The sequence below is a fragment of the Melanostigma gelatinosum genome (genome assembly GCF_949748355.1).
Source record: "Melanostigma gelatinosum genome assembly, chromosome: 11".
In the NCBI taxonomy this organism is placed as follows: domain Eukaryota; kingdom Metazoa; phylum Chordata; class Actinopteri; order Perciformes; family Zoarcidae; genus Melanostigma; species Melanostigma gelatinosum.
In genome coordinates, this window is record NC_136644.1 from 10840420 (window position 1) to 10856998 (window position 16579).

General features: G+C 43.0%; 1 protein-coding gene across 1 annotated transcript in view; it reads right to left on the minus strand.

Annotated features, from left to right (window-relative positions):
- Positions 1–16579, minus strand: part of sorcs1 (sortilin-related VPS10 domain containing receptor 1) — a gene marked incomplete at both ends in the record, with an annotated part of 180885 nt that overhangs the window by 24585 nt on the left and 139721 nt on the right. Inside the window, 8 exons of the mRNA XM_079277758.1 lie at positions 625–701; positions 4168–4270; positions 5362–5508; positions 7193–7372; positions 9636–9725; positions 9911–10029; positions 11346–11410; positions 15269–15342. Of these exons, the coding sequence (XP_079133884.1) occupies positions 625–701; positions 4168–4270; positions 5362–5508; positions 7193–7372; positions 9636–9725; positions 9911–10029; positions 11346–11410; positions 15269–15342 (855 nt within the window). The remainder of the gene's footprint in view (positions 1–624; positions 702–4167; positions 4271–5361; positions 5509–7192; positions 7373–9635; positions 9726–9910; positions 10030–11345; positions 11411–15268; positions 15343–16579) is intronic.

The following is a 16579-nucleotide window of genomic DNA, read 5'->3' on the forward strand; positions in this document are numbered from 1 at the left end:
TCATTATACACATAAACAACAAATACGGTTGTTGTTATTACGCACAGCAGTTAAGATAGCAGCTAGTGGAAGACTGCGGTGACGAGCAATGAGATAATTTGTGCGGAATGAAATGATTGGATGAGCTTGTCCTGTGACATCCCAACACGGTCTCACTCGTCAAAAAAACATCGGTTGGTCAGTACCCCTCTGCATCTGATTCAGATGCACCGGGCTTTCAACAAACTCCAATCTTGATGTTTGCCTAAACCCAACTTCCTGTAAAGACTGAAGTTTATTTTGAAAAGACTCTATTCATGTCCCTGACACCAAAACATCCAAAACTGACGCTAGAGGGGAACGTCGAGCGTCATAGTCTGAAGTGAAGGGCAACTCACCAAGTGTTGGTATTTGACAGGCTGGGACTAGGGGAGTGAGAATGTGTTTGACATCCACAGATAGGATTTTTTTTTTTTTTTTGTCAGAGCATTTGATCCATTAATTGCTGTCGAAATATGAAGAAAATTTCAACAAATAGAAAAAAAAGGTTTCTAAAATGCATTACCTATCCTCGCTTTAACAGTTGGTATCTAATACTATGTGGGTTTATTGTCGTATTATTACAATTTAAAAAAGCACCCTCACCTGTCTCCATGTGTTTCCTGCATCCGAGGCGATGAACACACTGACATTGCTGGTGGACAGCTCTGAGCCGATGGAGCCTGGAGGTGAGGCGGCAGACAGGCAGAGGACAAACTACAGTAAGTGGTTGAGTTGTTTATGATATAACGCAGACACAGGAAATGAATTCCATTTGAGATCAAATGAATCCCAAATTGTAGAAAGAGCCTTCAGACCAGCAGTGGTAATACAGCAGGGGGCTCCAGCCTGCAGATGCAGACTGGGGCTGTAATTACAGGGCTCCAGAAGATCGACTGTGCAGTGCGACATTTGCCCACACCCCTAAATTAACCAATAAATCCAGATTACTGTATTCGTCTTTCAGCATATTGCAAGCTCTCCTAATGCTGTGCAGACTGCCGTAATTGCTTTAATTTAGCCTGTAATTGGTGCCAGGTGGTTAAATGCAAGGCTGGAAAGTACTGTAAGTCTTTCAGAGGCATGGTTGTCCCCTTGAAATAATTAGCTTTACAATCCCTACATTTAGAGAACAACCTAACACCAGCTGAAAATCTCCATTTTGCTGACCTCTAGTGTGTGATGTTCTCACTTCAATGTGGTGATGAAGAGGTTTAGTGTGTATGTGCAACTCACCACAAGTGAGTGATGTGCAGGTTGGTTTTAAGTTACTGTATAAAGACAAACTGAAGAAGTCTAGCGTGAACATAGCCCCTTCACATATTTAAAAGACGACAATTCTCGCCTTGTGGTCGCATGCCTCCGCCAACCAGGCATGTTGCAGTTTACATCCATGTTCGTCCTAAATGTCGTGCCTTCATTCTTCTTTTATATGACACATTTGTGTGAAATTGTCATAATTAACCATATGAATTCCCGAGTTACAGCCAGTGACCTTTGAAGACCAAAATGTAATCACTTCATCCTTCAGTCCAGGTGGACATTTGTGCTTGTTCCCTCCAGACGCTCCTCAGATATCGGGTTCATGAGAAGGGACGGACGGTCGGACAGATGGACAAACAGACAAACGAAAGACATAATGCCTTAAAATGCATTCAAACACAGAGACTCAGCTGGGTCAGATCGATTTAATCCGGGCTCCTACTGTCTGCATGTCTGAGCGAGACACTGAACGCTGAGGTTAAAGTTGCTCTCTGGGTGCTTCACAGCAGCCCACTGCTGAGGATGGCTTTAAATGCAGAGGTCACATTTCATGTATGTACCAGCGTGTGATGACTGTAATAAAGTCTAAGTTGAAGCTGTCGCAGTGGGCTAGAACTGTCAGTCATGATCATTCACTGTATTATATAGGAAAACTACATTTGTATCCAGGCTGACATCAGACCATACACCCCTCGACTGAGCAGGGCTGACTCACATTCACACTCACATTCATACATTGTGAAAATTTGGAGTTCTCAAACCCAAAAAGTGTGTGGAATCAAAATGTCAGCTACAATCACCCCTTTCATAGAAAAACTGCATGGGGCCACTGCACAACAGGATTGAACGGCTGCCCGCTTCACCTGCTGCAGTAGGACAAAAAGAAGGTGTGTAATCCTCAAAGCGCCCACAGAGGGTGCGATGCTCCCCATGTGTTGGAAAGCACCTTTGCTATTTGCTCGTCTTGTCAGTAGGTGGTAAATTAAGCACATAAAAAACATGCACATTTTTTTTACAGTCTGAAGGTGTGCGCTCGACAACAGCAACATCTCAGACAGACGATAATACTGAATCCTAAATACGGTTTGTTTCGTTTAAATGATTTTTCCACCTCGGTCAGGACCTGCAGCTCGCTGTCTGGACATTTCATTTTTCTTTTTCCCTCTGCCATTGTTCTGCCCGCTGTGTTCTTGGCGCTAAGGCAACATGTATACTTTGCCACATGGATAACTGCAATCTGAATTAGCAAATTGTCAGCTGATCTTTATTGACGTGTTTGAGCTGTACTATCATAAGCGCAACATCTTTTGTGAATCAGATGTTGAGATGGGACGGATGGCGGTTGCAAATGATGTGCAATTCATCGTGCTACCAGCTATGACTTCTGACCTTGGTGAGTCAAATTATATAATAAGCGATGGAAATTATGGTGAAAACTACCAGAATTAGGCCCAGAATGTAAACGTTTTTCTTTGTCGGCAACTCAAGTGGGAGGCAAAGCCACAATAAGACTGAGATGTGTTGGTTATTTTACAAGTTAATTATACCAGATTTCCTCTCGCTCCTTTTGTTTTGGCCATTTTGTAGCTTGAATAATGGCAGAGCTCCAATTAAATCAGTCGATTGTTTTATTCGCACATCCCTGAAACCTGTTTAATTCACAATGTTTCACTAAGGCCCAGACACCCGAGGCGTGTGCTAATGTGTTATTGACAGTGCTGGTCCATGCCGGAGCAAATATCACCGAGGTGTGAATTCACCAGAGGGGGCTGCTGATCTCATATTCCTCCGTTTCTTTGTTTTCTCTCCACTGAGTATTTACTTCCTCACCTGTGTTCTCCAGAACAACAAGAGAGCATTGTTGTTCCCGACGGCTAAAACAGGAGGATTATATCGTTTTTTGTTCTGTCATTTGCCCCTTTTCAAAGGTGAGGCGACACATTACATGTTGTCAGATGCCTGTGGGAGTTGTGTTCTGATGCTGAACAGCGACAAACTATTGGAAACAAAAGGAAAGAGCAAAAACCTGCAAACAGCCAAATATAATTACATAGACGAATGCAGCATTTATGGCTACAGTGCTATATCGGCAACATCACGGCAGTGAAATGTTCAGAGCCAAGAGTTGAGCTTAAGCAAACTAACAATACACCATTTGAACAGGATGCATTCTCTTGACATTCGTTTGGAGTTTGACTTTCTTCAGCATGTACACATTCATTTATAATAGTTAATGCAAGTCTGTTTTAATTCGCTGCCTCAGACACCAACAGGTTAGCTGGTGATCTCGGCGACATTACTGTCTTTAAGAGGCTGTACATCTTGACCTAACTGTATAAAATGACCTGTTGTGACCTGTAGGATAATCACAGCCTCGTGACATTTCACAGCCACTAACACCAGACCGAGCGCATTCAGAGGATGTATGTCTTCCATAAGTATATTGACAAGATGGGGGTTTCTGAGTCGTTTCCACAACATAAGTGCTCGCCATCTAATAGCTGTTGCAGAATTGTTGCAATTGCTGCAGAAATCTCCAAATGTCAAAAGTTTTAGATTTGAAATAACATCATGGATTTACAACTCATGGGAATGGACTTCATAAGCCCCTTCAGGCTCCCAGGTTTCCGATGATGTACACCATTTCTATGTGGCATATACTGTTGACCTGCTATCCCTCCCTAAAGATCCCATGCCCCCTCCTAAGAAAGACAAAGGACTGAAAAGTATACAAACTGTGAGCACCTGGTAGAGGTGTCAAAGACAACAACAATTGAGAATATTCTGTAATTACTTTGTAACAAACTAAAAAAAAGCTCAAAGGGAACTGCAAGGAGACCAAGAAAAGAGAAACATGTTACTCAAAAGAGATTCCCTCTCACCTACCTGATGCTACAATGATCCCCGGCGCTGTGTCCCTGCTGGCTATGTTTCCAGATGTGTAGGGATTCGCAGACACGTGGAGATAGAGATGTAGTGAACAGTATGGCTGCAGAGAAGAAAATCACAAACTCAGTTATCAAAACTATTATACCAAAGACCTTCAAAAGACGCTTCTGAAAGAAAGGCTGTTGCATCGACGTGGATGCACACAAGCCTCCCAAGTCGCGAGTTTCATCACAAACACCATTTCCCCATTGGCTGGTTCCACCATTAATTTTGATTGGGTTAACCTTTACCGACACAATTCTCATTACGACCCAGCAAAATGCCAGTAGTGCGGGCCATGTTGTGACGGGCTGTTTGGAGATTTATTAAAACTCTGACATTTCCTGACAAATGACTGTATAATGTGGATAGAAGGCGAGGCATGCCACAGAATCACTAATTGGTTTATCAAAATAAAAAAGACGAGTACTTTTCATATCAAGTCATGTTACAAGAAGACGTGCAGCAGAGACACAAACCATCAACTCGACACGGTCATCTTCGTCTGGCTTCTTCTCATTCAGGTACGCAGAATAGTGGGCGACTAAGTGGAGAGCGGGGCCGTCCTTCAATCAGAGGATCGGCGGTTCGATGCCCCGGCTCTGGCTCCGCTAGTCGCGTGTCCTTGAGCAAGACACTTAGCTCCCGTAGCTGTGCCTACGGTGTGATAGGATCTGAATTGCTTTGGATAAATAAAAGCGTCTGCTAAATGACTGTAATGTAATGTAGTATAGAAGAGGGAGATGGCAGTGGGTGGGCTTCACCGACAAAACACCACCTCCGTCGTTAAAAAGATGTGCAGTGAGAATCCTTACTCTGACTGTCCCACCTTGGCCTTTGAGTGAAAGCTAGACTAGACTATGAGAAGCAACTTTCAAGGTCTTTCCGGAAGAACGAAACATCTGCTTTTCTGTCTGACACCTCTTTGTCTTTGTTTTGTAAATGGGAGGTCAGCTTATTGGACTGAATCAAAATGGCTGACCTTTTGTCTCAGCAGCATCAGAGCACTCAGCTTTGACGGGCGCTGCTCTTTCTGAGCTCGGCCTCTCATTGCTGCTGGGATCAGTCACCTCCTGTCAAGGCCTCTCTTTGATGGAAGCACACACACATACATAACCATGTATGAACGCTTGCAGATACGAAGACACTCACTAGCACACAGTGAATGCTGTTGCCCCTCAGGTCTTTGCTCGGCGCCTGCAGTAAACTCCAGTCTCTGCCTCTGTTGTAGGTGATGTGCGTCTTCACTTGGTTATCCGTCTTTCTGTTGGCGAGGAACATCCCCTTTATTCCCGCTACCTGGGGGATCAGAAAGAGAACAGCTCACAACTGCAAATGAAAACAGATGCACACGTCATACGTCCAAAAGATTTTATTGTTGTACTTCCACATATCCGAGTCTTGTTGCAGAAAATGTATGCTAAGACTGCAAAGCAAATCGCATGCCCTGGGGCGATGTAGCGAAGCACGCCTACCTCTTCTGTATTCCCAACAAAAACAAACATTGAGTGGAGAATGATTGACTGTCTGGGGACTTTTCAGTCATCAATGCGTGCCTTAAATTAATCTGGCCCATCGTTGGAAGCCCCTCGGAATCAGTGGCAGTTGCATCAGGCGATGAAAGTTCACTTTAGTAATTGACTGATACTTCAATCTCCCTTGGAGGACAGATTTGGCATATCCTACATTTTGGGTGGCGACCTCAATCAAGACAGCAGATTTGATGATATCGCCGAGGCCACGGCAAGACACCTGCAGCATCATCAACAGCTTAATTATCTGATTCAGAGATATAGTTTGTGCAGATGTTTGGCTATGGCTTTACAAGTTGTACATGCATGCATACAAGAGCCTCAACATTAGCCCCAAGCACACTTTTTCTTTTTGGATTAGGTGCATTTTGCAAAGTAATATCTGCAGTTATTCATCAAAGAAAGAAATAATCTCAGCCTCCAAAAAAATCCATATCCCTGGCACAATCCCCTCTTGCCTTTGTTGATGTCAGCACTTTGAAGCTACTTCGTATTCACACAATGTGCTCTGAAGACTGTTGGCCTACAGCAGCAGGGGCTGTTTCCAAAATGACAAAACATCATCTCTACCTCCTGGCTCTAAAATATTGATCAGTGTTCATAATAAACTTGTGGGCTGAGCTCTCATCAAGCAGGCCTTTATTTGATACCGTTACCTAAAAAGACAAAAATGACCAAAATGAATACTGCAGACTTGGGGGTGGAGTGGGGTATGGGGTAGACCTCATGTACGGCATACCAATGGAAAACTGGAGCAGAGGCAACTAAAAAAGAAGTCCACTTGTCCACACCAGTCTATGCAGCCTATGCAGAGCCCCCCGAGGTCGAGTGGGCTGACTCGAGTGAGAATCTTCAAGCTTCGGGCTGAAGAGTTTAGCTCTTGAATTCAAAAAATGATGTCGACATCATTCTGCAAAAAACGTGCGTTCGTCAAGGCTCCGTCTTCAATATGTCTATAAATAAATAGGCTACTGTAATAAACAAGTGCCCTATCCCCAAGGTATGTCTCCACAATCAGGAAGTCACTGCGGGACTAACAAAGGATTATCTTAACTCTTATGTGAAAATCATGAATTTTGGGGACAATCTGATCCTGCTGCCCCCCCCAGCAAAGCCTGCACCTGATGGAGCAGTACTGTCAGACCTGAGCCCCGACAGACCCCAAAAGACTAAAATAATTTTTACCAAAATAGGATCAAAATTTTAAAACGTTCAACCAAAGGAAAAAAAAAGTGGAGAACTACACAGACAATAATAAACTAGGTTTAGAAATAGGTTCAACGAGACACTTTAATGAGGCCCAGACCACGCTGGAGGGATGAAACATCTCATGTCTGGGTCCCCCAAGAAGAGCTGAATAATGTAGAGAGGGACATCTGGAATACCCTGCTTAGCCTGCTGCCCCCGCTGCGGATAAGGAAGGATGGATAGATGGAATGATGGTTGTTTACCTCGTAGAGGTCGACCATGACGTTGCCCTCAGGGCCCATGCTGCTGACCACATTCTCCAGAGCGAGGGTGTAGTAGACCCCCAACGTGTCCGACACGTACAGGTTGTAGGTTTCATTCTGGTTCCACTCCTGTACCGCTGCAACCACTCGGTTTTCATCCGTACTTATCACATGCAGGTCCTGAAAGAGAGTCAAAGTTAACACCGGTATGATACATAATAAATGACTCAGTAGTAGTGATTGACATTTCTTTTTAATGTTACCTTTAGTCCTGTTTTTGTTTTTAGGTGCAGGCTTCGTGACTTTTATCTGTGACCAGCAGCTCCATAACTCACTCTGTTGATCCAAATAATACTTCCAACTCTGATGGTTTTCATCCAACAGTCAGAATCACTGTAAGTGCTACTGGCATTGAGTAATATAAGTTTGAACACACTGAAGTAGAAGGTTTTTATTTCCGCCTGAATATTTATTCAGTTATTTAGCCATTATTCACTTTCCTAAAGTCTTCAAAACTCTCAAAAAACACACTTTGCATTTTAGGCACGGACGCAGGGAGCAGACTCGTGGTTATGCAGTGACTTCCGTGGTGTGGCTCTAAATCTAACCCCTGAAGCTGTATACCGTCATTTTTTAAATTTCATTGGCTATACGAAGCGTCAGTCATCAGAACGATGGGTTGCAATTGGCTCGAGCTTTACACGAAAGAAGAGGAGCAGGCACTTTCCTTCAACGCGGACTCTCGTTGGCTATTGTAGGCTGTGGACATGGAAGCTCCTATTGGGTCAAGTGAGGTGTCAATCAAAAGGACAGAGTGCAGCCGCCATTTTGAGACCCAGAGACCGGCAATATTTACATGCGAACCGGAGTTACGTTGGAAAATACATAAATAATTAGGCATATCTGCCGGTTAATTTGAAATGACGCAACAGCAGTCCGTGAGTATTTATGGACGTAATAATGTGTTTTGGACTAAATATTTTACTGGATTGTCTGGACCTTTGGCAATGTAACAAGACCGTTTTTGTTGGAATATTATCGATGGGTGGATTACTATGAGGCTTCATTGGTGAGTTGCCTCAATTTTGTAATTGTTTGTTTGTTGGTTGGCAGTCTGACAGAGGCGTTGATTGTACCTGCTGTTGTGAATGTATCTTGAAAGGGTTTGCATAAATCAAATCACAAGAATCTTAGCTTTCCAAAGATATGTCACATCAGTACCTACCTATATATAACAGTTGTGTACATAACACAGGTGTACAGGTAACATTCCAAAACAATGTTGGCGGGCCAGTGTCAACAGGTTTCATTTGTAGTTGACATTTATAAAGGCTTGAATTTGCTTCTTACAATCAAAAACATGATTATGTCTCAATGAGAAATACAGATTGTAAAAGATTGTATATTGTTTTAACACTCTCGTTGGGTTTAATCATATTCAATAATCCGAACTGTTACATCCCCATTTTAATAAGAGGATACTACAATCATTATCACTACGTCAGGCTTATTGGACAGAGATTATGCAGTTGAGGCCATGCTGTGTGCTTCATCTACCTCTGGCTGTGCCAATAACACCTTGCAATGAGCCGACAGCAACCGGGCGCCCAGGGCTTGATTGAATAAAACATGTCTAATTGTCAATGGGGATGTGACAAGCGAGGCCATGCACACACGGAGCAGCACGGAATAACAATTGTAAAAAACACTGAGTTACTTTTGGCCTTGATTTGCCCATAAATAACAAAGAGAGAGTGTCACGCAGCACCAGCGATGAACTGGCACCCCACTGCATCTCTAGCCCACATACCAAACACAGCTGAAAGCATATTATGTGCTTTTGCATGCAGACAACTACAAAACAACAACCCGCAGCACTACCAACTCAATTTCAATTGAATTTGTTTCAAATATTATCGGTGACCCATGATAAGATATGGACTCTTACCAAAGATCAACCCATTATTTTTCAATCACACAATTATAATGTTGTCAGCCGATTGAAGAGGCGTTATCAATGGTTATCATCATTCTCATGCTTCAGACGGTGAATTGAAAGAACATGACTTCAGGTTTAGTCAACAAAACTGCTTGGTTCGATTTAGGAAAATATTGTAGTTTGGTTTAAAAGACGTTGTTACATAATGTATGTACGTGGAGTTAGCTAAGTATGTGATTTACATTCCAAAAGTACAGTCAAACAAGTCAATGTTGACTTTTGGTTTCCAATGGGACACAAAAAGCTGTCCCATGGGTGAAAGTCCATTTACCCATCCTCCTCCAAACACAGACTTTGTGTTTGAACGTGAATGGACTTCCTCCATTTGCTCCCGTCATAATAACTACCATGAAATAGGTGGATAATATTCGAAGCAGGTGGTTAATCATCAAGATCTCGTGCATATCTCTTAATTGAATTTGAATCAGGCGGTATATTTGTTACCTTGGGAAGTGTGTACTTGGGCAGCTTCATTGGTGTAAAGACATCCCTTTTAGCAGACACATAGTAGATCGGCCTCCCTGCAGCTGACACCTTAAGGTGATGAAATCGTTGAGTGAAAACATTTTGGAGACACGTGAAATAAAACACAGACCAAGCATTTTTCACCACTATGGGGACACACAGCTGCACTAATAGCACTATCTGAGAATGACCTTGAAAAATGTCTCATACGCGGCTCGAAAGCTTTTCACTGAGCAAACTGGACAATTACCTACCTGGACAAAGACATACTCATCTTGTACCACCAGAGAATTGGGGTCAATGTAGCCGGGGAATGGTTTGCCCTTGTTGGCATCGGTGCAGTTCTGCAGCTTGCAGGTGACATACAGCGCCTCTGCTCCCACGCACAAAGACACACACATACACACACGTCAAGTCATGGCATCGGCGACCGTATTAGCCAATGAAGAAAAGGCAGCCTTCATCCAGAGCCAAGTGGCCTTCTTTGGCTTCCTGCATTACTCGTGTCAATAAAGTGGTCCGAGTCGGAGGGGGAGACAGATGACCACAGAGGCCAATTGCTTTCTTTGCCTTCAATTGCGGCGCCGGCAGAGAGCCTGTCCCCGCATGTTAGCCTCTGCCAACTATATGTCAGCTTCGTTCACAAGCGCATGATCAATAGTCGCTGGCTGTGTGACTGCAATTTCTGACACGACTGATGTTTGTTATGTGTGTTCGCATGATTGGTACTTTAAAGCTACAGAACATTATTTTAGTCCTGCACAAACATTTGCTCTGCTCAAACTAAGAGACATTTGATATACAGACGTTAACAACTTAAAGGTTACCATGCCTTTAGTCTGGAAATGGTAAACATGTTCATTTGACTGTAAAGTGTATATTTACAGGGACTGTTGCATAAACCAAGCAGCTCATGAATATTAAAGTTGAATGCAAGAAGAGGTTTATAAAAAAGAAATGGCACCAAAGACGCTTGAGGGTTTTATTTCTCTCCACAGGCGTAGGTTGCTGCTTCCGAAAAGAAGCTGATATGAAACTATGGTTGCGAAAAGTTCAAAGAGACTTTCTGTGTCCGCCGGAGATAGGGAAGTTTGTCCTGAAGCTTGCTGCTGTATTTATACTCTGCTCTCTGAGTATGACTGCAAACACTCACAGCTGAGTGAAGCACAGAGTTCTCCGTCAGCGACTGGGAGGGTGGAGGGGTCGGATTGGACCTATCAGTGGGATTCCCCTTTATAAGAGTTTATCATATTTATAGCAAATTAATGATTTGTTCAAGTTTAAAATTGCGCTGACAGATAATGTCAAATAGATAATGAAATGACAAATAATGGGGTAAATAAACACAAAAATTTACGAAGTAAGCAAATCAAATCAAATACTCTATAGGAACTCATAATATCCCAGTGTTCATTGTCATTCAGGAGGACGAGTGATATTTCTCTATTCCAACGCAAGCTCCACTGAGCTAAATCACTTTGCTTTTAAAAGCATTCTAATAAATGCATTACTTTTCAATCTATGGCTATTGTCTGTCCCAAGACTCGGCCATTTCCGCTGTCCCTCTGCATCAGCCTTCAGCAGCATTGTCCACACACAACTCCCAATTCTTCTCTACTTCAACACAATGTTCATACAGTGCAAAGACGGGAGAAAGCGGAGCGCTGAACACGGAATTCCATTACTCACGTCCTTCAGAGATGCTGGTTTCCAGGTGAATTAAGCCCGGCTCTTTGTCCAAACCCATTTTTGACCTGAAAGGCAGACAAATGTGTTTCAGGAACATCTCCATTAGTCTTTAGCCTTCAGGCAGATGCCACCCACTGTAGCTGCTGTCTGACCTGATAGATTGCACACTGCAAAGTCGCACAAATGTATAACTACAAAGAGGTTGAGTCATGTGCTATGACAGTTGTGGTAAACATCAGCAGGAGTTGGGTGCAGACATTGTCTTGTCTGTGTCTTCATTGTGGATGAGAGTCTAAAGTGTGAGGAAAAAGGACCTCAGGTTTACTGTGTGATATAAATGTGTCGAGCCCCCAGATCGGTTGGAGGAAGAGGTTTCCTGGCATCATTAGGAGAGGAAAGGCCATTGCTTTTCTCTCTCCAGTAGGGAATAGCATATAATCATTAGGGCATTAATATATTAAAAAGACTGGTGGATTCACAGGGGAAGCAAAGACAGCACACACATGGAGGGAGAACATGGAGGTGGAGAGAGACAGCGCGGGGGGGGGGGGAGATACAGATAATGAGTCCACAGGTAAGGCAAGGCAAGGCAAGTTTATTTGTATAGCACATTTCAACAACAAGGTAATTCAAAGTGCTTCACATAAAACCATTAAAAGCATCAAAACATAAGGCAAAAGAAAAGGAGATTTAAAAACAATTAAAGAAACAGTGTAAGAAATAAGGTAGCACACACCTAAACAGAGAGAGATGAAAGGGGACCGTGAGAGACCACCACAGCATTAGACGCATTGGTAATTTCACTGATGATTTTGTCATCCACACCCCATTTCCACTTTCACTGAATAATCCCCTCAGCTACTCATGAACAGGGTGAGGCAGGCAGAGAAAAAACTCTTCTAGTTAGTGGAGCTTCATGGTTTTGTTTAAACTTTACCTCTAAGCGGTGGGAGGCAAAGCTCAGCTTCTACGTTGCCGGCCCACTGCAGCGGCTCTGTGCTCGTGTGACACGAGCTCGGACAGCTGTGTGGTCTCTGAGGACACTAGACGTCAGAACAAGTGGAGCTGAGATGTTGCTTTGCTAAAAAATATCCCATTCAGGCAGCTCCAGATGTTTTTATAGCGATTGGTAATGTCATATGCAAAACACTTTTGCTTGTTCAAATCTGCGCCGTGTGACCGAGTGCTGGTCATGTTGATTAAATGAGCTGACTACTCTTCATCTCCTTCACATGTTTGGTGGCCACATGTCCACCAGCCATAAGCTCCGTCTGCAGCCTCATTACCAGGACTACCACCACACCTACGGCACAGTATGCGTCCCGAAATAGAACTCTGACAGCTTCTGCAGCATCAGCCCTCCAGGCTCCCTTCACTCCTGGCTGCCCAGCTTGTTACTACCCTGACAGTTTATAGAGGTGAAAGCTTTTTGTTACAGTTAGTTACTGTGTAGAGGCCAGACATGCTAGATACCGCTGAGCTGGACCTGCCACCTGTGACCCGATGACGACAAGACCATGTAGCTGAGGAGAGGACGGGAGAGCAGTGGGGCTGCACAATTCATCGAATATGAATCACAATTTTTGCTTTGACCACTCAAAGTAACACTACATTTCATCATTCACCCATTCATACCTGTCCATATACTGATGACAGGGGCTTCCATGTAAGGTGCCACCTGCCCATCACGACTCTAACGTTCCTAAACTGCAGGCGCAGCCTGCGGGAGCAATTTGGGGTTAAGTGTCTTGCCCAAGGACACATCGGTGGACTAGTGGAGCCGCCATACTGCTGCACATGCACCATACAGCGGCAGCCAGTGAGAAACTTTCCTGAAAAGTGTGGCTGCTGTCCAAACTGGAAAAGTGAGATACTTTATATAACTCGTTGTGCCCATCTGCTCTCTCCAGAGAGCCTGGGGGGATTTTACTCAGGAACGGGCGCTCTGTGTGGGAGGACCTTCTCCCCAGTTCTGCCTGGCCCTTGCTAAGTGTATTTCGTCCATGTACGCTGTGAACGGCTCTCGTGGGCGGGCTTCAACAGGCCTGGGGTGAAAGGTGGCTAGATGCCACCCCTGCCTGGATCTCGCTGCAACCCGAAGCCATAGACTTGCGCTCGCTGTGCCCTCTCCCCCTGCAGGGAAGAACGGGGCTCCCGGCACGACTCAGGAGTCTGGGGCCATATCGGCAACCCACCCAACCCGTCTTCCGTCTCATTTACCGGATCATCACCATTCATATCTATGACAATGTGTTTATAATGGAATTGTTTACTCGAGCAAACAACTAAATTGTTTATCTAGCCTCTTAATTTTGCTTGTGCACCAGATTGATGCGTTTGGACACTGGAGACACATGTTATGACGAGGTGTAGATGTTATCAGTACAAATCATGTCTAGATACAATGTGGATGCGAGGCACATTGTAATGCGAGGTGTGAAGGGTTAACCACTATGCAACGATTCCAGATAGACACATACTGTCACAACTTGGCTTTGAAGGCCTTGCTGAGAGGAACCATGAGATTATTTCAATCATTCATATACTTTATTTCAATTCAAAGGAAAACAGTACTCAGGTTGAGTCCAAAACTGAATTTGGAGCCTCTCTCCACGGCTGAACATTGTCGGTCACAGAATGTAACCACAGAGGAAGATGAAGTAATGCAGACACCTGACTAATTAAAATCTTAAAAACCTCTCTGGCTCATCCGCTCCTCACTTTGTGGAGGTGCGGTCTGTTCAGGACATTTACAATGTCAAAAGTGCCCTTCGTGTGATGACGTCAACACTAGTTTTACTGATAAGTTGTCACACAATTATTGTTTCGTAATATGAATGCAACAGTTTGTCTAGATCTGCATGAAATATTTATATTTATATAATCCAGCACCTCTTAAATCATTTCATATGTACAGATACATAATTGTTTATTATCATTACTAAACACATTTAACAGTTTTCCAGAGTTGGATGAATCCTATCCTGCAACTGAACCTGAAAATCCAAATCATAATTAAAGCTGAATGATTCTTTCCTTTTATATTGAAACTGCAATAATAATTAGAATAATAATACATTTCATTTATAGAGTGCTTTTCACAATTCTCAAAGACACTTTACAAACATTAAAATCATCATAAAAAAGCCATACACTAAAATCAAGCAATGTTTGTCATATTTATTATGTTTGGGTAACTATGCAGCTGTTGCCAATGAACATAATGCCATTTGACATTTATCATCAGGGCGGCCAGATGGGTTTTTATGCTGTGGCAGTTCATAGGCTCATTGAGATCTATGTCAATATGTCATTCCAGTGATTGATTGATCGATCGATGGCCGTGCCCTCCCCCCCTCTTGGCGTGATCTGTTCTCACTTCCAACTCGTCAAATACCAACGCTTTTTTTTTTTAAGACATTTCGCAGGTGTAAAGTGACACACCGTCATAGTTTGAAGCGTTGGGCCACTGAGCAAGTGTCTGTTTTTGACGAGTTGAGTCTGAGAACGTGTTGATCAAGTACAGTAATGTAACATTTTACGAAATGCACGTGCTACATTGGTATTATTTCTGAACAATACTAGCTAATAGTTCGTCAATTACTTCTAACTGACTGGTTTGAATTACAGAATCGTTGGAGGAACACGCAACATCATGCATCATTATGCCACATGCATGATTGAATCTGATTATGTTCATGGAGAAAAAGCATCCATTAGCTTTGGCTTTACTGCGTTTCAGAATATGGAGCTCACCAATGTAGGTCTAGAGTCATTAGGTAATTGCAAGTTCGATTTTTTTTTCAATCAGTCCTGACCTGACTAGAACAAAACCAGTGCTGTATCGTGAATGATGTCAGAGCAAGTTCATAATTTCATATTGCCTACAACTTGTTCATCAATGTCCAAATCTCTGTACTTACCAGTAGAACCGGTTGGGGGCCACTCTCTCGTGCACCACTTGCCACTTTCTCCCAAACTCCACCGAACTGTAGAGCTGCAACAAGAAAACCAGGTGAGAATTCATTCACATATCTAAACAGCCAATCGGATGTACCGCAACACAAACCATCCTACTTTCACAAGGACATGCTAAAGGACATTTAGAGATACAAGCATTATCTGCTTTCCTATTACTGCAGAAACCTGATTATTGCTGCACAATGACCACCGAGCTAAGCATGGGACCACAAAGAAAGATGTGCAGGGCGTCAGTATTCCTGCACTAGAGAAATGCACCGTGCTGTAGCAAGCCTGTGAACGGGAGGGAAGATGAGACGAGAGCAGCCCCGGCCTGGTGGGTGGTCTCAATACAGCCATTGTTCACCAGTCAGTAAATCACTGGATTGCTCACATTATTACCACACGACACAGAGAGGGAGGAGAAGGCATGGGAGAACTCTGTGGAATGGAACCAGCTGTCCATAAAAATTAGAAACTTCACTTGTTCCATTGTGATTTCAGACATCCCGTTTCAGCTGATTCAAGTTTAATTCTTTAACTATATCAATTATTGAATCAATATTAAAAATGCATTCAATACTTTATTTTAAATCTCCTTTTTTTGATTGCTATTATTGAGTCACATCCCAAATTGCCAAAAGGAAAGAATAATGAAGCTTTAAATATAATTTTACAAAGCAATGAGCACCACAAAAAAACTCAAATCACTCCCTTGTCATTGGGGTGGAGATAGATATCTCTTAACCTAGGCAGATACCACTCAAACTATGTTCATGGCTGCTGTACAAGAGGTAAGTGAGAATGTTTTTTCTCATAATTTAAATGTTCTGACCCTTCAAGTTCTAAAGGAAGCTCTGAGAGTGGGGGAAAAAATAAGGTTAAGAAAAATATTCCCAATTTCCCCCCCAAAAAATGTTTCATCTATGAAACAGTTGAAAAGAAAAGTTGAGGCAGATGAAACCAAAAACAAATTGTAATAATGATAATACTACCTCATGTTTGAAATAGGACTAAAAGTTTCATATTTTTTTCCAGGTGAGATGTAGTTCTCAGAACTTGTTAACACAATATACCTTGTGTTTAGATTGGGTTTAGTAATTACAACTCGTTGGAGAGCTGACAAATGATGGAAGAGAGACATGGCGAGCAACAAAGGCCAGGGTGGTTGCGGTCAGAGCGGGCACTTTAACCCCCTAGTGCCCCAAAAGTAAATTAACAACCTCACTGTCATACTCACTGAAGTCCTTTTGTCTCCAAACACACCTGTATTC